The 27,813-nt window shown below is 38.9% G+C and overlaps 7 protein-coding genes across 7 annotated transcripts; 2 read left to right on the top strand and 5 right to left on the bottom strand.

The window, feature by feature from the left end:
• Positions 1 to 12,809: 12,809 nt before the first annotated feature.
• Positions 12,810 to 16,889, top strand: GCK72_023317 (uncharacterized protein; the record flags this gene model as incomplete). Its single annotated transcript, XM_053735341.1, has 5 exons — positions 12,810 to 12,820; positions 13,615 to 13,771; positions 13,966 to 14,047; positions 15,516 to 15,678; positions 16,811 to 16,889. The coding sequence occupies 5 exons, from the start codon at positions 12,810 to 12,812 to the stop codon at positions 16,887 to 16,889; spliced, it is 492 nt and encodes a 163-aa protein (XP_053578907.1).
• On the bottom strand, positions 13,628 to 15,213 carry GCK72_023319 (uncharacterized protein; the record flags this gene model as incomplete). Its single annotated transcript, XM_053735342.1, has 9 exons — positions 13,628 to 13,798; positions 13,885 to 14,052; positions 14,099 to 14,239; positions 14,286 to 14,444; positions 14,493 to 14,546; positions 14,597 to 14,689; positions 14,736 to 14,957; positions 15,003 to 15,098; positions 15,145 to 15,213. 9 exons carry the CDS (start codon positions 15,211 to 15,213, stop codon positions 13,628 to 13,630), a joined length of 1,173 nt encoding a protein of 390 aa, XP_053578908.1.
• Positions 15,482 to 16,676, bottom strand: GCK72_023318 (uncharacterized protein; the record flags this gene model as incomplete). Its single annotated transcript, XM_003106743.2, has 3 exons — positions 15,482 to 15,641; positions 15,708 to 16,298; positions 16,351 to 16,676. The coding sequence occupies 3 exons, from the start codon at positions 16,674 to 16,676 to the stop codon at positions 15,482 to 15,484; spliced, it is 1,077 nt and encodes a 358-aa protein (XP_003106791.2).
• A 7-nt stretch (positions 16,890 to 16,896) lies between the features above and the next one.
• Positions 16,897 to 19,641, bottom strand: GCK72_023316 (uncharacterized protein; the record flags this gene model as incomplete). The annotated part of the gene is made up of 4 exons (XM_003106635.2): positions 16,897 to 17,065; positions 17,121 to 17,729; positions 17,779 to 19,192; positions 19,242 to 19,641. 4 exons carry the CDS (start codon positions 19,639 to 19,641, stop codon positions 16,897 to 16,899), a joined length of 2,592 nt encoding a protein of 863 aa, XP_003106683.2.
• GCK72_023314 (uncharacterized protein) lies at positions 19,391 to 24,082 on the top strand (the record flags this gene model as incomplete). The annotated part of the gene is made up of 4 exons (XM_053735339.1): positions 19,391 to 19,607; positions 21,592 to 21,758; positions 22,226 to 22,389; positions 23,959 to 24,082. 4 exons carry the CDS (start codon positions 19,391 to 19,393, stop codon positions 24,080 to 24,082), a joined length of 672 nt encoding a protein of 223 aa, XP_053578905.1.
• GCK72_023315 (uncharacterized protein) lies at positions 20,670 to 22,445 on the bottom strand (the record flags this gene model as incomplete). The annotated part of the gene is made up of 7 exons (XM_053735340.1): positions 20,670 to 20,768; positions 20,813 to 20,917; positions 20,966 to 21,093; positions 21,365 to 21,836; positions 21,998 to 22,075; positions 22,153 to 22,294; positions 22,342 to 22,445. 7 exons carry the CDS (start codon positions 22,443 to 22,445, stop codon positions 20,670 to 20,672), a joined length of 1,128 nt encoding a protein of 375 aa, XP_053578906.1.
• Positions 24,083 to 24,260: 178 nt separating the features above from the next.
• On the bottom strand, positions 24,261 to 26,029 carry GCK72_023313 (uncharacterized protein; the record flags this gene model as incomplete). Its single annotated transcript, XM_053735338.1, has 9 exons — positions 24,261 to 24,335; positions 24,539 to 24,597; positions 24,643 to 24,778; positions 24,823 to 24,956; positions 25,001 to 25,280; positions 25,332 to 25,564; positions 25,614 to 25,767; positions 25,810 to 25,948; positions 25,995 to 26,029. 9 exons carry the CDS (start codon positions 26,027 to 26,029, stop codon positions 24,261 to 24,263), a joined length of 1,245 nt encoding a protein of 414 aa, XP_053578904.1.
• Between the last annotated feature and the right edge of the window lie 1,784 nt (positions 26,030 to 27,813).

The following is a 27,813-nucleotide window of genomic DNA, read 5'->3' as shown; positions in this document are numbered from 1 at the left end:
ATGCCTATTTCCCTTAAATAAGTGCTCGCGTTTTAAGAAGCTTACATGCAAACAACTACCAACCTTTTCACTCTCACTATGCTTCTTGTTCTTCTTGTTTTTCTTGGATGTCTGAAAAAGGAGAAAAAGGTAAGATTACGTGCGAAACGGGTTAGATATCTGTCTACCTTCTCTTCAGACTTCTGGGTCTCAACAACGGCTGGTTTCTCCTCGACAAGTGGTGCAACGAGGTCTGCTTTCTTGGTTACGAAGTCAAGGAAATCCATGCTATCATCGGCAGTTGGACGTTGAGATTCACTCTCGCTGATCTTCTTTCCCTTCTTTTTGGATTTCTGAATGGGACGTATTAGACAGGGTAAATACTCATAAAGGACAGAATGCTAATCGTGCAGAAAACATGACAAGACAACATTCATCTGAAATCACCTTCTCCTCCTGAACTGGAGCAGCGACTTCTTGAGCAACTGGGGCCTCTTCGACTGGTGTCTCAACTGGTGCAGCCTCTTCAACAGTTTTCTCACTCTCACTCTTCTTCTTGTCCTTCTTGTACTTCTTCTTGTTACCAGCAGCTGGTGGGGAAGACTCAACTGGAGCAGACTCCGAGGCTGGAGCATTTTCGACTGGAACTGAAACCGCTTCAACTGCTGCTGCTGGAGCAGCTTGGGTATGAGAAACTTCCACTGGAGCTGATTCTTCATGGCTCTCAGCCTTAGCTGTCACGAAGTCCAAGAAATCCATGCTATCATCAGCAGTAGGTTTCTTTGAGAATTGAGCCGGCTCAGCTGGAGCAGTAATTTCAGAAACTAGAGCTGGGTGTTCTTTCTCACTCTCACTCTTCTTCTTATCCTTCTTGTTTTTCTTCTTGATTTCTGGAGCAGCTGGGACAGTTTCAACTGGAGCAACCTCTACTGGTGCTGGAACAGTTTCAACTTGCTCTTCACGAGTCTCAGCCTTAGCAGTGACAAAGTCTAAGAAGTCCATGTTGTCACCAGCAGTAGGCTTCTTTGAAGATTGAGCCGGCTCAGCTGGGGCAGCAGATTCAGAAACTGGAGCGACCTGAGATGGCTGTTCAACAGTCTTCTCACTTTCACTCTTCTTCTTATCCTTCTTGTTTTTCTTCTTGTTTTCTGGAGCAGCTGGGGCAGTTTCAACTGGTGCCTCAGCCAAGTTGACTTCTTCGTTGTTCTCAGATTTGGCAGTAACGAAGTCCAAGAAATCCATGCTATCATCGGCAGTTGGTTTTTTAGAACATTGAGTTGGCTCAACTGGAGCAGAAGATTCAGAAGCGGGTGATTCAGAAGCTGGAGCAGCCTGAGAAGGCTCTTCGACAGTCTTCTCACTCTCGCTCTTCTTCTTGTCCTTCTTATTTTTCTTCTTGTTCTCGGCTGGAGCGGCTTCTGCTGGAGCGACCTCTACTGGTGCTGGGACTGTTTCAACTTGATCTTCATGAGTCTCAGCCTTAGCAGTGACAAAGTCTAAAAAGTCCATGCTGTCATCAGCAGTTGGCTTCTTAGAAGGCTTAGCGGTTTCAGCCTGAACTGGTGCATCGGAAGCTGGTACCTCAACGGTAGAACTCTCAGGAGCTGGAGTTTCAGCAACTGGAGCAGCTTCGTCAACAGTTTTCTCACTCTCACTCTTCTTTTTATCTTTCTTATTCTTCTTCTTATTCTCAGTAGCTGCTGGGGTGGTCTGTAAGAAGCCTTGCGGGTGATGCGTGCAATAACGTGCAGATTGCTTTGGGTGCGGACTGTCATACTACTACTTCTATCTGTTTTTCTCCTCCCGCTTCACTATCTCTCAGCTGTTCTCTTGAACTCACCTCAACGACTTGCTCAACTGGAGCTGGTGCCTGCTCGCTCTCACTCTTCTTCTTGTTCTTCTTGTTCTTCTTGTCTTGTGGAGCTTCTGCTGCCTGTTGCTGCTCTTCAGCAATAATCACTGGCTGCTCGACAACTTGCTCAACCTGGACTGGAGCAGCAGCCTCACTCTCGCTCTTCTTCTTATTTTTCTTGTTCTTCTTTCCGGTAGCCTGAAATAAAACAATGTAATAGAAAAAGTCGTGCACTTTTATTTCTTTCAATTACCTCTTGAACCTGCTCAGCTGGCTCTGCTGGAGTATTGGTTGGAGTCTTTGGTTCTGGAGCAGCGGATTGCTCCTTGGCAACTTTCTTGACAACGATTTCTTCTTCAACTGGAGCTGGAGCAGCCTTCTCAGCCTTCTCGGCCTTTTCAGCCTTCTTGGCCTTCTCAGCCTTGGCAGCCTTCTCCTTCTTCTTTTCAGCCTGGAGCTTCTTCAACTCGGCCTCCTTCTGCTCTTGCTCCTTTTGAATCTTCTCTTGCTCAGCCTTCCATCTCTTGTCTTCTTCTTCCTGTGCAGCACGTTTCTTGGCTTCAGCCTCGGCACGACGAGCTTCCTTTTCGGCGGCCTTCTTGGCAATCAGCTTCTGTTCGGCTTCAACATCCTTGGCGGCTGGCTTCTGAATTTTCTTCTTCTCGGCCTTTTTGACCTTCTCAACCTGAAATAACGAGAACTGTAATTTTGAGGTTGTTCAGTTTGCCAAAACACGCGAAATTCCCCGAATTTGACCTTCAATTTCGGTTGTACTAACCAACCACATGTTTGATTTAAAAGAATTGTGTTCGAATTGAGTCATACACACATACAGACATAAACGACACGACGGAAGAAACGAAGCGCAACAAAAACTTTCACTTTCGCAATGATAACGGTCGCGCTTTTGGAACAAGTTGTGCGTGGGCATGTTGCCGAGAGCATTTTTGCAAGATTCTTTGAGTTCTGAAACGATTGACTCACCTTCTGTGGTTGCTCGGTCAGCTCGAGAGAGGCAAAAGCTTCTTGGCGCTTGTCGTTGATCGAGTTTGGAAGCACAGCGGTGAGAAGCCTATAAAAATTTGGAGCATGAGTCTGGAAATTACTTTTGGATTCTTACCATTGGCGGAACTGGTTGCGTTGTGACTTGGCCACTCGTCCCAGATTCTTTCTGCGGTTCGTCAGTTGCTGTCTGATGTGTGGACGTCTCACTGATTTTGGAGACCTCATTGTTTTATACTTCGTGGATTTCGAGATTCACTTGTTCACAAACAGTGATTAGCTGAAAAAAGAGATAATGAAAAGAAAATTCAATAAGGGTACGGTAGAGAAACTAAGAGAAACGTTCCAGATCCTGCTAGAAATCAAGAAAAATCGAAAATTTTGGGCCTAAAATCTGACCGCAACACGGCAAACATCGAGGGTAACCTGAGAGAGGGGGACGAAATGGGGCGGGATCGGGACGAGGGTCTCGTCACACCGGTGAGGAGCGCCCGGGCGCCCTCTCTTCACCCGTTGGAGACGATAGATATGGTAATGAAAGAGACGGAGAAATCAAAAAAGTGGCGGGAGAGTCAGATGGGGACACAGGAAATTCGAAACGTGAGCGCCCAGGGAGGAGGACACACGCCGGCAGATTTTTTTCTATCGGGGTGTGTTTCGACGGAGGCTGCAGAAACATACAAACGAAAAAAAGAAAACTTGGAGATAATTTGATAGCGCACCACACGCGTCGGAGGTAGTAAGTGAAGAGTAGACAAAGTACATGTACTTTTCTTTAGCGGGATGATTGATCACCTTTGAGAGATTCCCAATAGTGTCAAAGTTTCCATCTATTCGAACGAATGAGTCTTACTCTAACAATGGCAGTCAAAAAGGCAACAAAAACATGAGGGGATGTGCGCAAATATTTACTAGTTCATTCTCCTATGAGGGGTGTTGGCGGCTCATTTCTTTTGCCTTCTGCTCAATGACTAGATGAGTTCATATGGCTGAGATGAGCATGTGGTGGAGGTTGTGGCAAAAAGAAATGCACAAAGCAATAGATTGATGAGTTTTTGAGCGCTGACGTCGGCGGAGGAAATTGGAAAAGAAAAGTTGAAGAAGAAAAACAACACAAGAAGTGAATGCTTCTAGTAGCTTCTACTGCTGATTTGACCGAGAAGCAAATTGCCTGGTAAGAAACTATTCTGATAGCTTGTATTAATACCCAAAATATATAGGGTTCGTCAAAAATGTGGGCGGGCCGATCTCGGGTCCGCCTATCTTGGTGGTGACAGGCCAGCTGCATAAAATCCGAAAAAACGATGAAATCCTCGAGGGCAGCTGCGAAAAAAAAGTGAAAATGCCCTTTTAAACTGAATGAAAAACTAACTGCAGGTGGCCAGCACCACGAACAGGTGTCATCGAATGAGGGTCGATGAAAACTGAGTTATGAAAAAGATGTTGATGAACAGAAATCGAGAGGGAATAACAAAGTGCAGGTGGCAAGTACCAGTAACTGGTGCTTTAGTGCAGTTTTGGGTCTGAAATGGGAAAGGGCTCTAAACCAGCACCAGTGATGGTTTTATTGTTTTTTTGAGGTTTTTGATAACAAAATGATTGTAAACCAGTATCGATGACATGGACACTTTTTAAAATGAAAAAGGCACAAAGAGAAAAAGCACCAGTAACACTCGTCTTGATTTTTAGAAGTTGATATTCAGAACGGTTGAATCACAAATTTCGGCTCTATTACAGTTTAGATGTCCTTTAAAAACTAAAACGTCCCTTAAAACACTTAAACGTCCCTTAAAACACTTAGACGTCCCTTGAAACACTTAAACGTCCTTTCAAACTCTAATTTTTTTTAAAACGTCCTTTCAAAAGTTTAGACGTCCCAAAAAACGTTTAAACGTCCCATAAAATGTTTAGACGTCCCTTGAAATTCCAAAATATAGTTCTGAAGATTTAAACGTCCCAAAAAACATTTAGACGTCCCACAAAACAATTAGACGTCCCAAAAAACATTTAAACGTCCCAAAAAATGTTTAGACGTCCCTTGAACATTTTCAGTGGCTTTTAGTGTTAAAGGGACGTCTAAACATTTTTTGGGACGTTTAAATGTTTTTTGGGACGTCTAAATGTTTTTTGGGACGTCTAATTATTTAAAACCAAATTTTCAGACTTCAAGGGACGTCTTAATATTTATTGGGACGTCTAAACATTTTTTGGGACGTCTAAATGTTTTTTGGGACGTTTAAACATTTTTGAACGTATTTGAGATCCGAAAGGACGTTTAAATGTTTCAAAGGACGTCTAAGTGTTTTAAGGGACGTCTAAGTGTTTTAAGGGACGTCTAAGTGTTTTTTGGGACGTTCAAGTTTTCAAAGGACATCTAAACTGTAATAGAGCCCAAATTTCAAAAGTCATGGCGGGGGGGCCTTGAATTTTACTATGACAGAAAACGAGCACTAAACTATCCAACAATAATTTTAAGACAAACGACGGCATCCTTGTCTAAAAGTTTGAAAAGTTCTTTTTGCTATTTTTTCAGATAGAAGCTCACAAAAAGGTTTTTGTTTCATTCATTATTTCTTGATCAGAAATTGAATTTTCAAATCTAGCTTGTGAAATCTTAATAAAGTTTGAGCGCACTTGCCATTCGATCGATTTGATTACCTATTTCAAAGGTGCTAATGTGGCGGCTCTATTCCTTTTATGACGTGCACTTTTACATTCAAACTGAACACTGGGGCGCCCACTGTTGACATGTAAGGGTCGTCGTCGTCACCGAGCGCCCAATTCTTTTTTTTCTTGTGTATGTATGTGTTCCCCGCGTGTTTCCTCATGTGGCATGCGCATTGGTCGGCTATTTGTGTCGCCTAGGCACTGCTTTCAAGGAAAACTCATCGTCGCGAAAAAACTCGTAAACAATCAGGGGCCGTTGAAGACGTGAGTGAGTGGAGGGAAATGAGCGAGAACGAGGCGCGAAAACGGAACAGCCGTCTTTGAGACAACGGTGAGCGCGCTGGTGAGGTGAATTCAGAGAAAAAGTGAAAAAAATGAGGTTTCAAGTGTCGGAAACAGATTGAAAAGATGCGTTCTATTGTCGATTGTGCACTTTAGTAATGGTGACAAAACATACATCATCAAAAAATGAGAGAGAAAATAATAATCCGATCAGTGTAAACACGTTGTGGTATGTTGCAATTTTGTGTTGGGTTACAGCGAAAATTGTGCACATTGCAGAAGTAACTATCTACAAAAAAATTCTGGTCGAAAACTGAACGGGTTTGGTGTAAATCGAGTTTCTCACCTCCAATCACAGTTTGAAACATGACAAACAGAACAAAAAGTTTTTGAAACTGCTGGTGTTCAATCCTATTAGTGGAAATAGCGGAGGAAAACCCTTCTTTTTTCACTTTGCGATTTCATCCTCGTGCCAAACTAAAAATTTTATGAGTGACAGTCAGACAGCGCCAGCAACGTCATCGAACACACCCTTATTGATAAGGGAGCAAAACAAATTGGTTTTTCTCGATTTGTCATTTTAATGTTCACACAATGATCAGAACCGACCTATTTTAGATACCATCTTCTTTTTTCAAAAATTTGAGGAGTGTGTAGAAGATGGATGAACAGTTGGTTATCCGCCCGTGTCACGTCAAGAACATTTGGGAGCTCATCCATTTACTAGGGGCTCCGCATTTTGAAAAGGTCAAACTGAAAGAGAGAAATGGGAAGAGAAAGATGAATTGAATACTCTTCTTTTCATTCTTTTCTTCACATATCTATTGTGTCAACGACAGGGACCTGGACCTTTGGCGCCACATTACCTATGGGAAGATTGATAGAGATAGTAAAGAAAAAGAGAGCCGAAGTCATACAATAGTGGAAAAAATGCATTCATTCAGTCCATTGATGGAGGCACTCTCTATGCACATACACAAGAAGAGAGAGAAAATGAGAGAGAAATAGCTGAATTCAAAGAGAGAAAGAGAGAATATAGAAGAAGCAAGAGATTCAGAGGTGTTGTTTTTGTGCCATTTCGAAATACTTGCAACAACAAGAAAAAGAAGAAGAACCGAATGAAGACAACTGCAACAAAAGACAAGAGGAGACAGAGAAACATGGAACCCATAAAAGAGATGTGTTGCGAAAACGGCTAGCTATCCTCTGGTTGCTCATTGTCTTTCTATTGGAAGGGGAGGACAAGCTGGGCTCAGCTCTCTCGAATAGCTTACTGAATTATTGAGCTCATAGGAAAGAGGCCTAGAAATTACGTTGGAAACCAGAAATACGAAAACAAAAAAAAATCTGAGAAAGAAAAATACTAATTATTTTTCCGCTAATCGCCTTGGCCTTCCACGGGTTCTGAAAAAGAAGTTTGATGCATGAAGATCAAAAGAACCTTATTCTCAAACTGAAATTTTTCTGTAGAAAATTGAAAGAATATGTACTTCCCGATTACGAAAGAAATCTGAAGTGGGATGAACTTGTTATTTGGGATTATTTCTCCTATACGATTTCACTTTTACTAAAATAGCGGCTTACGAAATTTTGTATGCATAGCTTAAATCTTCATTCACATTATTTCTCCTATGAATTTATTGGTTTTATTCAAAATGAAAGATTAGAGATTTTTAGGAGAAAACACGTAGAATGAAAAAGATGAAAGAGCAAGAATGTGAGAGATAGCTCACGAAGACACACTTTTTCTAAATGCTTCGATTTTCTCCAACGCCCACACTTTTCATTTTTCCCACTTTGAAAGGTTTCTTCAATGAACTAAAAATGAGAAAAATGCCTCCAATTTTTTAGAAAACTAGATTGGAAGAAAGGTCTACTGCAAAGTAGCCTGAAACAAGTATATAAAAACCACTGCCATCATTTTTTTTCCTTCCGCGCGATTTGTTTTGTGTGGGGTCTATGAAGTGAGGGAAGGCGGGAGTGAAGAATAAAACGACATGCAAAAAATTGAGAGACCCCCCTTGGGGGACTTTGCCCTTGAAATTAGTTGTCGCCTAGAAGGCTTGAAGGTCAATTTATTCGAAAGGTGCCGTTGTTTGTTGAATGTGTTTGTAATGAAAAAGATGAACGATTTAATGGAGGAAATAAGACAGTCGACAGGGAGGTCTAAGTTATCCCTTTTTCGGAGAATCAAAACATGATGATCATCTGGTTGATTTAAACCGCTGATAAGCATATCAGAGAAACTGGAGACAATTTAAATGAAAGAAAATCGAAAGTGACAGAAAGAAGGAAAGTGAATGAAAATATTTGCATTAGATAGTGTTAAAATTAGTGAAAGTCGTATTATTTCGGAAAATAGAAAAGTGGAAAATCGCTTTCGAAACATGTCGACAAAAGTTTCGAAATGAACTAATAAACCGTTCTTTTCTTTGTCAAGGCCGGTAAAATAAGTCACCCGCGACAGGTAAACAAAGTGTGAATGTTTCGAAATGGCACGAACGTTTGGCATTTTTGCTCGTTTTTTTGCTCAGCAAAAACTTTTCGCCGAACGAAAAAAAAACTATAAAAAACCATACGCTCAACTCACAAACCTAAGGAATTGAAATCTATTTGTTTTTTTTTGTTTCACGAGTAGAAACGGAAACCTGATCATCTGCATGTCATTAAACCAACGTCTTGTGTTCCGTCAAATTGTTTTCGTTTTAAAAAGTGTTCTCATTGGGGAAAAATTGAGGTCAACGTCGAATCAGGAAGGAAAACTGCGGCAAAAAGTGCAGTCTCATAAATAACTATCGTTGATCGGATAGATCTGTTGTTCTCAGAAAATTGGTTTTGTGGTTTTGTGGAAGGAGGAAGAAAAGGGACCTTCTTGCTTGAAATATGAAAAGTTTGCTGCTTACCTCTTCCCGTATAAATATTAATTTACCTATTTAGTCATATTTGCAAAGAAAGCTAACAAAAAACTGACTTGAAAGAGAAAAAAAAACTATTAGCGGGGCAATAATGAAACATGTGTATGTAAATAGATTCCGGTGATAAGACTCCGAAAATTGCAACAATTTGTTTCCGTTATCATTTAATGTCATATTCCTCCTCCCACCTTTGTTGTGTTTTGTGTGAGTGAATGAATGTAGATCAAATCTAAAACTGTTAGATAGATTCCGATGACTTCTTAAAAACCAAATACAAGAGAAAAAAGTCATCCCCTTGTCCTTGAACCATCGAAATTTTTGGCATGACAGTGATTTATCGGTGTGGTTGTAAGAGATGAAAGAGAAAGACGCCGGTGAGATAATGTTATGATACGCTTCTAGACGTAGTGAGATGACCAAAGTCATCAATTTGCAGAGGGTTACTTATCGGGTATCGAGAATTCAATCCATCACTTTGATATTTGATCAAGACACCTTGACAGCGCCATAATTCACGCGCAGAGTCGTCGAAGGTTTTTATGGGCTTTTCACATCACTAGTCTCATCATCTGAATCATTACACAAAGTCTCTGTTTTTTGACGAAGATAAAGTGGTGAAAGATAATGAAAGATTGTCGTTTGTATTCTGTAACCCAAAAATAGAAGAAATGAAATAGGGAAGTGTCAGGAACAAGATGACTATTCACTCGATTGTCGTATGACAATAAACATTGTGAGAAAAAGAAAAAAGAAAAGAAAAGTTGAGCATGGAAAGCGCCATGAAACCTGATGTGGGATCATATTTCAGATGGGAAGGATGGGGGATGAGGCGAGAAGATAAGACTCACATACACAGAAAAATAAATAGATCACGAAATGTGATGGATTCTTGTGTAAAAACAGGAAAGAAGAATTGAGAAGAATCGAAAGAAGGGGGACTTCCATTCATTTCAGCTAGCAAACACAACACATCGATAGCTCTCCATATAACATGTCTACCATCTTCACAATTCTTCCAAACCATTTTTCACATTTCAATCTTATTGTTTACATCAAACAGGCCTAATGAACAGAGTTGAAGTAGTTTTTGTTCTCATACCACGTGCTGTCATTCTCTCTTTTTTTTGTTTTTCGAGTCGAAATTTCAATTCAAAAACAACATCGCTCAGGCCATTACGACACCTGGCTGCCGAGGACGGGATGTATTTTAATTTGTTTTTTGATAAAGGAAAACAGAAGTGAGGAAGTTGGGGATGAACATCTGAACTGGAAAAGGGGGGCAATTTCTGGTTATTCGAATATAAGATTAGCCATATGCCCCTACTTGAAAATTTATGAAACGCAAGTTATCGGAAAATAAAAACCGAAACATACAGAAGTCAAATGGAAATGTAGTCCCTCAGTATGAAGTAAGGTTTTGTTCAAAATATGTAAACGGTTAGTGTTTCAATCACTCAGAAGAGCTATATTTGTCAACATTTTTTAGGGAATTATTTTCATACAAATCATTTTCAGGAATTCTCTCCCACACTTTCACTCACGTGTTCTACAAATTTATCACTAATTATTTTGGTTCTTATCAAACTATCAAAGTCGGTAGTAAACAATACGTTTTGAAAAATTTCCGTGGTCGCTTGAGAAAATAGCAAGAACTCAATTTTGCAAGCGCGGAAAGCTCACATAAAGTTTTTAACCGGTTTTTTATTGTATACTCCATATAAAAACAACACACAAATTAAAAAATTATTGTCTCGAGCATTGTAAACCAAGCCAATTGAATGTTGCTAAATTGCCTTGCATTATGGGTCACCACATGTCGCTTGTTTTGTTATGTCTTTGTTATTGTTTTCGTTATCACAGGGTGTATTTCAGATGCTCTTTTCCCCAGAAAAAACGAAACTATTTCGATGGGAGACGGATAAAAACTTGACAAGAAAGTCAAATAGTTCACACCAAGTCGATGGACTACATCTGTTAAGTCTACACAAAGCACACTTTTCGTAACAAAACTCTTGATAGCACTACTGTTAACAATAGACTCCTAATGGTAACTCAGAAAATGTGTTGAAACAGTAAATTCCAGAGCTATGCTAAAAATTGAACTATTATCGACATTTGAGCACAATTAGCAATTCTGACTGCCAGAAAACGCCTATCGGACCAAAAAGTAGATTTTATTTATTTTGTAGATGAGTAATCCTAATAACAGAAAAAATATATACAATCACGTTATAAGAAATTATTTTTAATGAAAACATATTTGCGATATGCTGCAACACCAAATTTTTTACAACTAAAACACTAATTCAATTTCGACATTCTAGAAAAGATTGAAAAACACTATGCAATTGTATTGCGATACTATGATATGTGCAAGTAAGTTTACTCAGTTAGATCACATTTGTGATCTTATCGAAATCTCCTGAACACTCAAGTTACTTTCCTGTTCAGTTACTTCAATGTCCCTTCAAAATATGTCCTTCGATTATATTTCTGTTACTTTGAAAGTTTTTCGTTAGATAGTCTTAACGTTCAAAAAACTGTCTTTCTCTCATTGTAATCAATCAAAAGTCATAACGACCTACCATCCCCCTCTAAACAGTTTGGTCGAAGTTTCTATCTCACGTGTTCTGTCAGGAATGTTTCTCTTTTTTTCCGTTCATTCTCGAAAATACAACATCTCATCAATTATCTGTTGCGGAGTGTGACACCAAACGTCTTGGATAACAGAAAAATAGAGATGTGCTGCTCTCTAATCAACTAGCAGGAGTTCTCAGAAAATAATGAAACAAGTGAGAGGGTACGAGAGGAATGAGACTAGGCAAGTGACAGGCTATCATATTTTTAGAAAACTTGTCGACAGAAATACGAGCTAGGTGTCATAACAGACATACTATCGGAATATCCGCTCTGTTTCAGAATGCCGGCGGCTTGATGTGTAATATTTATGAAAGGTGGAGTTTTTCCAAGTTTCTCAAGTGCATTACAATTGTAAAGAACACACGCTTTGACAGGTGACTTGGTGGAGGTTCATGAAAGATTAAATGCAGGAAAGAGAACATACTTGAGCCGTTTTGTTTATTGACTTTCGACTTGCTTCCGTTGTTTGTGATGGTTGGATGGAAGGGATACCAACATTATGATAGAGAAAAATGAGTTTCACGAAAAGAACAAAGAGTAGAGCGTGGATGGAAAAAAGTTCAGAGAATAAAGTTACGAACATTTGAGTGTGATAGCAAACTGAGAAATGTCAGAAATTGAAATATTTTTTCACATTTCGCTTTCAGGATGTAACATTCGAAAAAATCTAGATGGAACATTCAAATTTAAGTAGAACTCACCAATCTGATATGTCGTCGAGCGAAGTCGGGGAGATTTGGGTATGGGGGGATTTCGTTTCTCAAAGTTTCGATTGGGAATAACGTTTGAATGTGTCGAATCTGGTGGGACGCTGGTGTTGTGGCCTGGAGAGATGTTTCTCTCCGTTCCTCTCTGAAATGAAGAAAAATAAAATATATGATTAAAGTATATCAGTCGAAAAATGATAAGGATAAAATAAGAGATCGGTTGTGAAGAGGAGAAAGAGATGCTGAATGAGAGAAGGGCGGCATCCTCTGCGCCTTGGCCCCGCAAAATTTGTAAAACATGAAGAAGGCAAACGAATGAGTCGGTGGTGGGTGAGATGGGTCTAAAGAGACAAAAAAAGTAACGGAATGGGTGGAAATAGAAAAAAAGAAAAAAATAGAGAGAAAGCAAAAAGTAAAGAAGAGTAAAGGAGGGTAGCTGTGTTGATTGGTTTTGTTTGTCTTGGGATTACATAAGTGTCTTTTACTTCGATTAACCTTTGAGTGAGTTAATCAGAACGTGCTCAAACACTCATCATGGCATCTCGACACATCGGCGCTTTCTTTTGACTTTTTTAAACTGCAACAAAAAATAGACAGAAACGTCTGAAGGGAGAGGATGGAGAGAAAAGAAAAAACAGAAGTGATACAATTGCCAACCACTGAAATAGTGTGTCAGAGGACACGAAAGGTATTAGCATTTGGAAATATTCGGTTGGCATTGGAGGGCTGTTAACAGAATAGAAGAAACATGCAAAAGTTCAGTGAATGCAAGGGAGGTATTTCTTAACTTGATAAAGCAAAGGTATTCATAGGTCAGAACAGGTTTGGTACTGTACTTGAAAAAATTCAATCAAATCTTTGTCCGTTGAAATTCATGTTCAAAAATTAGAGAATACTAATTTCTACGCATCTGTTAGAATTTTTGGTTGAAACTTTGAACAGAATGATCTACACTAAACTTGTGTGTGGTATCCTTCAGTACTGCCATATGTACCTCCCAGATATTAGCTGAGCTGAGAATTTTGTCAAACGGTCTTTGATGTGCAAAATACCGCTGGTTGTACTACCACTAATAACCTACAAACCCACTGTTGACACACTGATTTCAGTGTGAAGTGACAAGAACACAAACTTCGGACTTTCTTTGTAGTGAGAAACTGCACGTGAATGTGAGCAAAAGATACATGCATATTTCCGCTTAAATTCGCCATTTATCTGAATTCTCAGTTTACTACTCGGTGTTTGTTGAATAATCAGACGATTTTTGAATTTCAAAGTTTCACTGTCTGTATTTATCATCTTGGATACTATCTAAAAGTCGTGTATGTATTTCACTTATTTATCAATGCGATTTCAAGATACACACTAGTGGACGAAGCCAAAGCATGGTAAAAAATAGAATAGTGAAAACGATTTTATGTGAATAAATCAGTGAAAGTAGTCATATGGCTTACTTGTGTATAAATCCATGATAATAAGGAGCTTCGATAACTCCCCAAACCAGACAAATATGAAAAATTAATTTATCAAGAAACACGAGTGGAATAAAAAAATTATTGTGAATTTTCAGGAACAACCAGTCACTATCTCTTCACGTATTCCACACCAACCACGCCATGAACAAAAAACAAAGGACTGGCATTGTCTTCGCAGTTTCTTTGGACAAACTCCCTGATTGGGCTCACTTTAACCGTGACGATAATTGGATCTCCGATCAATCGGTGCTTGTAAATGTTTCGGAGTTTTCCAACGAGCTGAAATATTTGAAATACATATTTAAAATGTACAAATGGATGTTTTCTTTTCAAAAACGCGAATTCTAAATCTTTCAAGTATTTACCTTGATGATCCTACAGGCTTCATCATCTTGAACTTCCACTTTGCCCAAATATTCGTTATAAAAAAACATGTTGAATTTCAGTCCTCTGCGTCTGTCCTCCCAATCTTGGATGTCACGACTCCATTCACGTTCAAAACTATCGTGGTTGAACAGGAACTTCACCGTGAGCTGGTAAAACACTAATATTTCAGTGTTGAATATTAGACCAACTTACTTCTACGTGATTCCCCACGACTTTTGTTGGTAATGGTGGATCGATAGCCATTAATTTTGTTGCAGTTGCTCTGTCGTAGATTGAATATCTTCTGGAGATCTTATTATTTATGGTGAAGGAGTGCTGGTACCAAACTCCTACCTGAAAAGTATTGAATTTTTATTAACATTCGACATCTCTCACTCACCCTTCCATATCTCATTGATCTGACAGCTCCATATGTTTTATTGATCAAGTGAGAACATTTTGGAAAAGAACCTTTATTTTGAGCATTGAAACGTCGGTTTGGTGCTCCTTCTTGAACGCATAATGCAAATCTGGCGCACGAAAAGTGGTGGAGACGGGTCTGAGATTGTTAGCTGGGCTTGTCATTTCTCAGTCAAAATCTACTTACTTGTCGAATGAAATCTTCAACTGACGAGTTCGAATTGCATATTTCATTCCAAATCTGTAAATAATTTCAGTACATAATAGACCAACTTGTTTCAATCTTATTACCGGTTGTTGTGAAATCTCAAAATTATATTCACGTTTTTCTACATTCCTGATCTTGAAAATTTCATTCGGTCTATTCACAAACTTGACTACAATCTGAAAAATTAGGTTTGAATATTCAAGCATTGTTTTTCATTCTTACTCCTCCTTGTCCACAAACTCCGAATTTTTTCACGAACATGTCATTTTGATCATTGAGAAGGCCAAAAAAAGGGGCCCACACTTTTCCCTCAAACTTTTCTTGAATGTTCTGCGGAAGATATCGTCCCGGACTGACTGCCCACGATCTCGCATATATTTCATTTGTTCTTGTAACAAAGAACTCGATGCTTTTTTTGAAGGCTCTCTCACGGCATTTCGGTACCTGTTAATTACAAAATAAGCAAGAAATAACTTTACTTAAGAAAACCTTATTATGCTCAAAATAGTAGTATTTGCCGAGCGTCAACGGAGTATCGTATGAAATACGACCACGCTTCAAACGGTGTTGATTCGGGTGAAATACCTTAAAATTAAAATGTTTTATGTATAGGGAACAAAGTGGTTTATACCGTGTAGTGCGTCCGAGTGTAGTGCACGAGAAATCCGGAAATGACGTCATCGTGTACATCAATCGACATTGGAAACTTTTTAGATGAACCTGTATAAATCAAATAAAAGAATTTTGAGTGATCTGCATGAAGAAAACATTTTTTTAAGAGTTTCAAAAATAATCATCAGAATAGTGAGAATGAAAACGGAAAACACGAGAATTTTAAAAAAAATTGACGTTGGGAGTTGTACTACCCATTTATCAAGAACGGCAAAATCTATCATTAGACCAATTTTAGCAAGTTTATTCATAGAATAAGAGAATTCGAATCAATCAATGTAATTTTCTTGAACAGCTCAGAATATGCCCAAATAGAAGTTATCATTCCAGACAAAGAACATCATATACTCGCCAGCAAACGAGATAGTTGCAATTGTATTGTCGCGAGTACGCCTGAAATCATACGCAATCGAGCAATCGGTGAAGTCTTCTGGCAAATCCAGATGTTCTTGGATGCTGAAAGAAAAGTGGAACCATTTATAGAAATATTGGGGTTTGTTGTAAAAAAATTATTATACTTACATAGAATCGTAGGGGAATTGTGGTGGTCTGTGTTCTTCATTGTAGTGATAAGCGTCGAGATCCTGAAGCAGCCTCCAGGGGGTATATTCCACCTGCACGTTAACTTTCATTATCATCGAACTGAGATTTCTCATTTTTCCAGCTTTCCAAGCTAGTAATAAATTATTCATTAGTGCAATTGGTGTGCGAGATCCATCGTAATACAAATGTCTTCCCTCAAACGAGTGGAAAATGCGCATCATATGTGTCTGAGCCGGTTGAATGATCATGAGGCTTTCCGTGCGTAGCATTATATTTGGCACCTCAAATACTCCATCGAATCTACACTCGAGCTTTAAGAATTCGACGTCCGGAAAGTGTTTGAGATACTGTACGACTCTTTGAGGTTCCACCACATTTCCAATAATTTCAGTTTTCCTAATATTTCCAGTCATCGGAACCGACAGCATCTTCGATACGTGAGTTTTGAGCGAAACTTCTCTGCGGAATGAGTAGATGTGGCGGATGTGAGCATTGAGAGCATTGAGGAAACGAACCGGATTGACTTCTTCAATCCAGAAGGTCCATTCTCCGTTGTTGTCAGTGGTGATTCTGTAGAACATCAAACTGACAGCGGATCTAACTGATGTCAAAGGTGTCATACCTGCATTCAGTTTGATGTCCTTCGATATTTAATTTTTCTTTATCCAAAGAAAAGACTCCATACGGTGGATTGGTCGTCCAAACAGCATGACACAGCTCACTCTTTATTTGTGGCTGGAACTCGACGCAAACATCGACACTGCTGTCTCTATAAACGTTTCTGCTGTCCATTGACGAGAAATCAAACAGAACTTCTTTGACATTGATATTGGCTTCTATGACCTTGTTCTTTGCTTCTGAACCTGTAAGAGAAAAAACGAAAATTTCGTGAGGTTTCAAATCTCCAAGACGCTCGCTTTTCCTTTGAGCCCGAAACGACGCCAGCATTTTTTAGCTACCTAGAAATCAGATTAAAAATAAGAAAAACAAAGCAATATTTTGAAAGGTATGTATCAAAGATATAGCCACTTGATAAGTTAAGACTCATAATTTGAGAAAATAAAGTATTAATACATTTATAGCTTGAGTAGAACAATCAATGAAATGGAGAATGTATTAAGTTGTGTCGAACGAACAAGTGGATATGCTGAAGGACATTAGAGCACTATTAGATAGAGCTGGAATCCGAAAAAAGATCCCTGGGCGACCAGACGCAAAAGACTAATGATTTCTTTTCAAATTTGATGCTCGCAACAGCTCTGTCCGTTTCACGTCTGATATCGTAAGCATTCTTCATATCCATGAAGTTTTCTGGCAAAGTAGTGTATTCCTCAATCCTGAAAGATGACATATTAAAAACTGTGGAAGTTTTCAGTTCTTACTCAAACTTACACTGTGTAGTTATTGAAATTTCTTGGTCTGAATTCACTGTCCCATGCTTGATGCGGAATATTGAATAAAACCCAGTCCTCATTCAAATGGAGTGTTTCTTCTTCTTCTTTTGAGTATCCACTCCAAATCGTCACAATCAGCGATTTGAGATTTTTCATTTCTCCTTTTTGCCAACGTTGTAGGAACCAAAGAATATTATACGCCTTCACGTATACCTCCGTGAGAAAAAGGTTTTCTCCTTCGAAACGCTGGAGATAGGGTTCAATGTCTCCGGCATTATAGACAATGAGATTGCGAACTTTACACATTTGTGGGCAGGGGTACACAGAGTATCTGTCTAATCGAACTGAAAGAGCATCAATATAGTTTTGACCTTCGAAACATCTCTCCAGTACGCCTGTTCTAATCCTGTAACCGATGACAATCTCCATCTTGTCACGAATGTCTTTCAAAGGAATACGTCTAAAGAATTGAGGGCCAATACGAATCGATGCGTTTTTGTTGAGAGAGAACAAATCACGGATGTGATTATTCATTTCCTCGACGAATTGTACAAAATTTGCAAGTTCCACAATGTAGATAGGGATTCCTCTTTCATCCCGTGCTAATCTGAAATAACTCTCTCAAAAATGGAGTGAAACTTGCTAATGTCACTTACGCGCAACTAGAGGTAAACTCTGGCAATGTGTGCTGCTGCAGAGACTCATCCTGTGGTCGACGCCTCCATGTGATTTTACCAAGATACTGTATAGAACCATCGGGGAGAGTGAGTTGCATTCTACCTTCGCAGTTATCTGTCGCATTGTACTCAGTTGTCGCAAAGAAATCAAACCATACTTCGCGGGCTTTGAGATTGAGCTTCTTGACCATCTTCTTCCCGTAAACATGCACTAATGACCAAAAAAGACGTTTGTCCATGGATGTATTTTCTAAATGTTTTATCAACTCTTCACGCTGCTTCTTACTGGGAGTTATTTTTCGCGGCGGAGGTGGTGGAGGCGTCACAATTGTGTTGGATGGCTCCACTTTCTGACCAACAGGTGTTTTTGCTTGATTTTGAGCTGCTTGAAGATCTTTGGATGAATCTCCTGCCGCCTTCGAATTGGAACCAGTCGTTCTGATGATCAATCCCGGGGGATAAACCGGTGCGTTATTGAATTTAGTTGCATCTTCGTCATAAAGCTCGTGATTGATAGTTGCTAACTTCTTTGTACTTTTCTTGGCTTTCGCGTGGTTGGCATTTGATTGGAGACTATCATTATCGGCGTTCTGTGACGTTTCTCCCAGAACTGGTGTCAAGACACGTGTCGCCTTCTTCACAACTTCTTCGTTTCCAGAAGATTGATTCTCTCCAAGTTTCTTCCGTTTCAGAGGTTTAGGAGGTTCTGGGCTTGGTGGCAATGCCTTTCGCTTTGTTGATTGGTGTTGACTGAAATCGCATTTTTTCTTATCCAAATTTGATGAAACTTGTTGGTTGAGCAACAGTTTGTTTGAAACATAATCAGTTATTTTTGTAGCAAGGACTACGGGTTTCATGGGTTTAACAATTGGGTGTTTTGCACCAACTTTTTTTGGTTTCAAAAGCAATTCTTCTTTGACAATGAAAGGCAATCCTGCCAATTTGGTAGGCGAATTCTGGCTGAGTTTATTATGATTTGCCTCCAAATGTGGCAAAACTGGTTTGTTGGCTGAAGATTCTCCATGGTGAGAAGAGGGGAGATTTGGACCACGCTCTTTTTTCTTCATATCCTGTTTCTCGATTTCAGCTTGTGATGTCTCCTTCAATAAGTCAGCAGACTTGATAGAATGTTGGCTTTTGGACGTTTTCACGGCTTGAGATTTTTTGAGTTCCATGGGTTTTACAACAGGTAGGTTTGACATCGTATTCTCAGCTTCGCCGTCTTCAGCTGCCATCTGTTCTCTGGGTTCCTCGACCGGTTGGTTTGTAGTAGTTCCATCTTGCTTCGCAATATTACATTCTACCAGGGTGATCAGCGTGTCAATCAGTTCGTTTATAGAAGCTTCTTCCGGTTCTGGTTTAACAGCATCATACTTCATCAGATCTATAGGTTCTGTAATAATATAGTCATTATCAGCGTTATCGTTTCCCAACAAATGTACCTTGTAAAACGATTGGCGAATCCACCGGATTTTCGATATGTGTATCTTCTTCTCTGTTAGGAAATTTTGGGGAGTCCATTAGTTTAACCTTCACGACATCTTCTGAATATGCTTCCAATTGTCCCATGATAGGAGAGTCTTGTTGATCGATGACCAGATTTATTGGCGTTGCAGTTGGCACGTTGGGTTCCTCGGAAGCAAGTTCCAGTGCAACGAGGGATTGTAACGCTGGTTGGCTCAACATCATGGATTCAGCAGTTTCTTCTTTTGGAACTGGTGGTGTAGAATCTACTGGCACCAATTCAGGGATATCCAGATCACCGCTTGGAGTTTCTACCGATGTCTTGTCTGGGGGTCCTGTATCTGGTTTGTTTTTGATCCGTGGGCTGGCAGACGACATTCTGAAAACATATTCGAAGAGAAAAGGAAAAAATGTGGAAGATACAAGCTCAAGAAAAAGAGAATTTATCGATTGAGTAGAAAAACATTTCTATATGTACAACTGGGGAAATGCATCACGCGTTTTTTTGATTTTTTTTAGTGTGTATGCAAATGGTCTGGGAAAGAGAAAACTGAAGCACGATTTATGATAAAAGTCAATGAATGTTTTTGTGCTTCGAAAACAAGGGTAACGGTGGCCTACAATATCATATTTTTTATAGGGTTTGAGCCTGGACCTCCATTTACGATACTCTGCTCTGTTATACACTTTCCGAAAGAAAATGACCATCTGGTGCCATTCATAGAACATAGAACAGAGGTCACGTGAAAGGCAGAGAGATATCTGGGTGAACAGAAATTGTTAAAAATTTAGATAATCTGGAAAATTGATAGCTGACAGCTAAAAGTTATCTAATTCTTGATTTTGATTGAATAAAAATTGAGGAAGAAAGAGAAAAAATGAAATTCGTGCAAAATTAGAATTGAAAAATTTGGGCCTAAAAATTTTTCAAGTACTACGCCTATTATCAATTCGAAAAAAAACCAGTACTAGACACTGATAATTTTAGTATTTTAATAGATTACATAAAACTGGAAATCTTCGACAAAACTGGAAGAAAAAGGAGAGTTATATGAAAACTTTTAGGATAAGGAGGGAATCAAGAGACGCGCTCGGACATATGCAAGCGTCTCCCTCTCATATTCATTCCAGTCGAGACCTTCGGAGAAAAAAGGACACATCCCTTTAAACTGTTTTGGCGCGAAAGTTAATAATTCAAATCTGGATATAGATTATTTAGATTTTTTGAGGGTTTCAAAACTTGAAAATTTATTTCCCGATAGAATCGAACATGGCGAAGAAGATGAAATCGAAAAAAACTAGTTTCAGACAAATGCGACCTAAGTTTGTTCAATTTGCGATTGGTTGCACTGTACAAACGTTTTTATTGAATTGTTTTTATTCAGAAAAATACAGAATGGATAAGTTTATGCACAGTTATTTTGAGTTGCAATAACACTGTAAGCCTTCCAGAGGAAGCTGCTGCTGATGCATGTAGTTCCTCCACCACGAATGTATTGTGATGTCTGAAATTCTCAATTTTAATTCCAAAAATAATATCACAGTATACCATTCTATTGATATCTCCGATGCAGACCCACGGTTTGGTCATATCAGCGGAATGAGCCATCTTGGAATGGTCCTTAGTATAGGAGAAAGCAGTTGTACCTCCAACCTGAAAATAACGGAAATGAAGAATTATTTTGACAAATAAGGTACATACGTGGATAGAAAGGGCATCGTTGGCGTGGTAGGTCAATTTGCAGTCAAGTGGGATCTCACTTCCACGTCTCCATGTTTCTACGACCAAATCGGTCTTGAGAGTTGGTGCCACCAAGGTGTCGTAGAGATCTGAAATTTGGTATTTCCTGAGATGAATGTCATGTGCCTGTTTTGAAAAACGTGGAAGAGGGAAGAAAATAAATTAACTCAAAACAAAGTAGGAGAATGTATCAAAAATGTGTAGAAGTTTTCCTGACTTGAAGAGTTTTATCTGATCATTATAGAAATGTAGCTGAAAAGTTCAGCATATAACGTTCTTTGGTAAAAATTTGAGAGACTATATTTAAGATGCTACGATATGGAAAACGTACAATTCGTTCGAGTAACCTTTCTCACTTACCGGCGTTGAATTCCTTCGATTTAGCAAAGTTCGTGAACGAGTATCCAGCTTTGGTTTCCAATTCCAAAACACTGGAGAACGGTGCTCCTTTCTGATATTGTCCAGCAATAACCTTTGCAAGATCAGCGTTGTCAGCTGCCATGTTGGTTGGAAGATTTGAGGAGTAAATGTTCGGACGATTGAAGAAAAGTTGAGTTCCAATTTTTTTCAACTCGGAGTATTTGAAGGTCATACAGAGCATGGTCTGCCCATAATCGTGTCCACTAACTGGGTATTCGTATTGAGTTGGATTTGGGAAAAGTGGGACACTGTGAACAAGCCATACACCAGAATCTCCATCAAAGAAAATAGTTCCCTTGGTGTGTCCAAAAGCTGTGGAAGTGCTGTCATCCTCGTGAGTGTAGTTACTGTATACTTTGTTAGTGAGAATCTCTTCCAAATGAATTCCGGAAGTCGACTTTGATCCCCATGGCTGAAATAAGAACAGTTTGCAAAATAGTTTTGCACACACGTCGATTTCCATCATCTCTGCTCTCTGTTATCTTATCATAAATGTCCCTGGTCTTGGTCAAGTGAGCATTTATCAATGCCAAATTAGATTATTTCTTTGTTTTCTCTGTTTCTCTTGCTTACCTCATCGTTAAACATCACGTGGAAGATGCTTTTGTCAGCCTGCCTGTCATAGTATTGTTGTAGAGTGTAGGCCAGAGCCTGAAAACAAGAAAAACTGTCCTGGAGTGCTACTACACAAAATTTAACTGGTCAATGCAAACATTTAACGGATATACCTGATCTTTATCGTCTAAAGTCTTCGCAGATGGTGTCAAAGATCCTTTCTTATTTACATCCACATAATACCAGGCAATTCCTCCAGCCAGCCCTGTCACCGACCCATCATCCTTCTCAATTGGCATCTTGTACACAGCGAACCTTACAAAATCAAATGATCTAAATAGAAACCAAAATCGAGGACTTACCAGTCAACATCAGCACCTGACTGATCTTTGCAGGAGAATGCAGCATAGGTCAGTGAGATACCTGCTAGTAACAAAACTAGCAATGCCATACGGGACAAACCCATTTCTCTGCTGAAAATGAAGAAAAATGGAGGAAATCGGAGGAAGTGAGAGTTGAAATGAAAAACGTGCGTCTTTTATCAACTGCTTATCAGTTTAGCGCAAAAATTAAATCGAAGAAAAGTTGACAGTTCGGAATCAAACATTATTGGAATTGTGATTCTGATATTTTGATTTGGGAGGAAATAACAACAAACACCAACAAATAAGGACACATCAACGAGAATGGCCATAATGGTTCATTGTGTCCTCACTTTTATTTCTTCCCACTCACCTGCCAGCAGATGTGACCCATTTTCTTTTCTTCTTCTTTCTTCATTCCTAATTTTATTTTTTCACTCACTTATCCTTTTAGCACCTCATCCAATTTTCACCCATTTGTCGTGCTTCCTCAAAAATGGAACAGATGTTTTTCCCCGAATGACACGTAGGCTTGTGTACTTTTTCTGTGAAACAAATTTTGTCAGGTGAAGAAAGACGGAAGAAAGCAAACATATGGGGAAACGGCCTAGTTTTGCCATTTTAAAACTCAAAATCATTGTGAGTGAGCAATGTTCATTGGTCTTTAGACAAACTATAAAGAGGAACTTAGGAGTTTTCTAAAACATTAGTTTTCAATAATTTCTGCTTTATTCTTATACTTCATGGAATTCATGTATTATTCCTTTTTGAAACGAGATATATTCTCATTTATTAGCGTCCAATTCTCATTTTAGAGCCACCATTGACCACTTTTCCGCAGGAAATTAAATTGAATCGACCGAATGTATTTCACCTTGAAATAGCCTCGAGACTAACCCATTTCCCAGAAAATTCTCCTTACATCTGACTGGTCGAACCAGTTTTTATTATTCCGGTCAACATTTTACGTCAATGAATCTGAATACACGTGCAATGCTCTAATTTCTAATCCTCGCCGCTCTTCTGCCAAAGTAATAACAGCTAAGCCAACCGCCCGCCACCATTCTCCAGAGAAAAATGCATTCATGTGAGCGAAGAATAGCAGAAATCCAGTTTCGTCCGCTATCAATTCTCCCATGTCTCTCTCGTCTATTCGTCCTCGCCCATATCGTTTTCGTTCGTTCTTCACGTGTTTTCCTCAGAAATCGTTACTATTTGGTCTGCTGACGTGCCTTGCACTCAAACTGCTTGTCTTCTTCCTTTCATTTAATGGTTCTTGCCACATCATTCGGCCTTTAAGATCCGTTTATAAGACTGATGAAAGGGGGAAGGCACTTTGTTTCTGGCTTCATTTTCTCTTTTCTCGTCTTACCTTTTTTTCATTCAACTATTATTTCGTCAGATTTTGAAAATTCAATTATTATATATCTTCAATTACTGATTTATACAAGAACGTGTATAACATTTTTTTCATTTCCATTACACTTTTCTCTATTACTATTCTTTTTCCAATATCCGCTTGTGTCTTTCCTCTATTTTCACCCGTGTAAACAAACGTACCTCTTTCATTCTCATTTCATTTTCGTATAGTCATGACCCTAATACATCCATTTTCAGACCTCTCCCTCCTTCCATAATGCGAGAATCTCAGCAAACTGTTTCAATCATCCGTCGCTATGAATCCAAAAAAGACTACGACGAGGAAGACGAGGAACTCGTTTACTGGTATTACGAAAATTGAACTCAGACCTGCCAATGCGATCTCACAACCAATAATTCGTAATCATCATCTTATTCAATTTCAATTCCAAATAAACCTTATTCAAGTCAAATCACGACTAAAATGATGCAATTGGGTTAAAGCGAGTTTCGTAGTACATTATAGCCATATATAATTGAAGAAGGATATGTATACGTGCTTAAAGTCGAGTGACGTGCGACGCATTACGATTGATCAGCGAACCGATTGACTTCGACCAACTTTTCTTCCCGTCCTGAATTAAGAAAATTCGATGATGAGATATGATCTGATTTTCTATGAACATCATGACCTCAAGAGTTTTTCGATTCGAAACGGAACTTGAAAACAATTATGTTTCTTTGCACTTTGTAGCTTAAAGTTACACTACAAAGTGTTTGGTTCATAAACCAAAGTAACCCAAGACACGTTTTTCTTTTTCAATCAAACATTTCTCACTTTGTATTGATCTTCCGAATGGTGTCTGTTGTTTGATGGTGGTCTGGGAGACATGCGATCTAAATTTAAAATGTAAGTACATGATGTCCTCAACTTGCACTTACAAAGTGGTGAATAAGAATTGTATTCGTTTTCCACAGAATCCTCTCCAATGTTCAGTTGAATCACATACTTTGATGAAGGCTCATATATTATACTTTTTCGAGATGGCTGCGGACTTTCTCGGTTTCGGTTAGGCACCTAAATAGGTAATTATTGTAAAAAATTATTCTGAAAAAAGTTACCGGGAAGAAGTCAATAACTTTAGCACGTTGTTTCACATTAGGTCGTTTCATTGGAGCTGTCATTGCTCCGTTCGGATGAGGTTGTCCGTCGCAAGGGACAAGTGAAAGACCACCAAAGGCTTTTGAAATCGAACCTGAGATATGAAATTGAAATACTTCACATATTAAAGCGGATTACCTTTAATAGAAATAGTTTCATAAAGATTGCTACCAGTTCCACGGCTCAGAGTTTCTCTGATTGGATCTTCTCTCTTCTGCGTGAGAAGAGAAGACATTTTGGTAGCAAATTTCCCCCATATTCCTATATCGTAGATTTGAATTTCGATTGCTCTCCTCCATATTTCGTAATCCCTATCGCTGTTTGTAACAAGATACACCGATGAGGCGGGTACTTCACTGGTCTCATCGGTTCGAAGTAAGAAAGTCCGAGGAGCAGGTGTTGGAACAATACGGCTTCTCTGAAACAAAATGAAATAATGTTTTCGAGACTTTAGTAAAATAGGACTCACGCTGCTAAGAGGGATCACCATCACAGTGTTTTTTGAGCTGTTGGCAATATCACCAATTGAATAAAAATGCAAATTTCCAGCTTGCAATCTAGCAGATGTATTTTCAAGCTCTACACTTTCCTCGACGTGTTGGACTGAGAGTACTCCTTCTAAAATTGGACGGAGTACGGAATGGGGTTGAATAGCCAGTCGGCAAATGATATGCCCGTAGAGTGGTGGTCCGGAGAGATCCGCTGAAAGATAATATGGATTGTTTGTGTATAATTTTCAGTTATTCAGTACCGAATGCACTCATCCTCAGATTGTGAATTGTTGCTTCTTCACAAGCATCAGCAATGCACAGCGTAGCCTTTGCAAGAAGGTTATAGTGCGCTCCAGAGATAGTTTGATCCAGTCTCGGGCTTTTTGACATCTCGTGTGAAGCCGTTTGAGATTTCTGCAAACCAGATATAAATGAGAACAAGATTATGAATCTTACCACACTTGCACCAAATTTTCTTCCAATTGATCTGGTGATTCTACTTTTCAGACTTCCTCCAGTATTATTTTCCAATCCATAATCTGTTCTAGCTGCATAGATAAGGATATCCACATGAAAATCTTCAGGTTCATTATCACTAAAAAACAAGATGAGATGAAAAATGTGGACCAAGTGATACTCACAACACGAAAGAATCCGGTATAATGACATCCGTCATGTTTTTATCTACATGGGAGATAATTTTGGTGTCAATGACTCGTGTTTTGCTCTGGATCACCAGAAACATGGAGAATGTGCGGGTTTCTGAAAATTATTGAGATCTTCAATTGGTTCAGAGGTTATTTTCAAACAGAGTCAAAGATTTTTTTTTCATTATTGTTTCTCACATGTTGCTTTCGCTTTTCTCACTTTTTTCAGTCAGAGTTCAATTTTTGTTATCGATTGTTTTCAGAATTATCAAGACTCCGGAATCTAGAGTAATCATAAATTGAGAGTTCTTGAACATGATCACAAAATTGAATGTTTGTCAATGGAGCCAAGTTCGAAGCAGCACTCGAATTGGGGCGATAAAGCGACAAGTACAACGTAGATCAAACAAAAGGAGCCGAGAACCTCAATAACCTACCACACCTTTTGGACTACATGTGGAGTATTTGGGAGATGTGTCCGAAAAACACAGAAAGAGGGAGAGAATTGAGTGTTTGTGCATGATTTTTGTTGTTTTGTATCTCATGCTTCAGAAAATATTGGAAAGCATCAAATTGAAATCAGACCTTTTGGTTTCCAGGCTAGAGGAAGAGAAATTTGGGATAATCCTACATTTGCACGGCTGGAGGTCGGTGATAATCTGAAATGTGCATTCCGTTTGAAAAATTGGTTGATTTTTAAAGATATAAACTCACCCCAATCCATCACTTGGTAACATGTCTTCTTCTTCTAAAGGTAAAATATTATTGAGTTCCTTCACTATCTGGATTTTGTCTTCATAAAGCAAATGGTATTGCTGACAGGATTTCTTTTTCTGCAAAACGGTGGTTTCAATAAAAGTGATGTTTCAAAATAAGAATGAATGAAAATAGGAATGACTTTTGATGTTATCAGTTATTTCACAGGGTCGTGTGCACATTGCCATAAAACATATAAATATAGAGAATAAATGTACACAACAACAATAGAGCACTAACCAACCTCTCTATTCCTTTTTCAATATTCCTCTGTGTTGGAATATGATTGGGTGGATGAATATGCAAATGACTAGGTGTCAAATGGAAAAAAAAACAGCAAGAAAATCGATTCTACCACTTTTTGGTCTTTCACATTTGAAGATACAAAAAAATGCACAATGCGCTTCCGTAGAGTTGCAAACAGATTAGTGGAGGTTATCAGGGAAGGAAAACGACGTACTTTTGGCGGTAGTGAGTGGGAGGAAAAAGAAGTTCCACAAACATGAAATTAGAAAGTTGCAAGAGCTATGGAAGAGTCTTTCCCTCTGATTTCAATTTTACTCCATGAAATTGCTCAGTTCAATTTTCTGATTTCAATTGAATGCATACCTCTTCCAATTCGCTTTGTTTTGTCCATGATCATTATTATTTTTTCCCATTCATGATGTTTATTCTTATCACTTTCCCTAACAGTACAATTGATTTCCCTGACAGCTAAAGGGCCAAAAAGCCGACAGATATTATTAGCTAGCAGTGTAAAAGTTAATCATGTTATGTTGTGATCTTGTCATAAGCCTAATGATATATACCTGATTCAAAGAAGGAGAAGGCATCTAGAAAACGAAAGAATATGTGTTACCGAAATGGGATTAATAGAAATATAAAATCACAATGATTTTATAGAACTGGTAAGAAGAGGCGGATCAAGACCAAGATTGATTTCATTTTCCGAAATAGGAACTGATGATGCGTAGATCAAAAAAAGAGAAGAAAAGGCGCGTGTTCTAACCCCAATTAATCAGGTAGAGCCGTCAATAGAATTAGACTTAACACGCAA

This window comes from Caenorhabditis remanei, chromosome X (assembly GCF_010183535.1).
Source record: "Caenorhabditis remanei strain PX506 chromosome X, whole genome shotgun sequence".
NCBI lineage: Eukaryota > Metazoa > Nematoda > Chromadorea > Rhabditida > Rhabditidae > Caenorhabditis > Caenorhabditis remanei.
The sequence above is the reverse complement of the archived record's forward strand: the minus strand, read 5'-3'. Positions and strand labels throughout refer to the sequence as shown.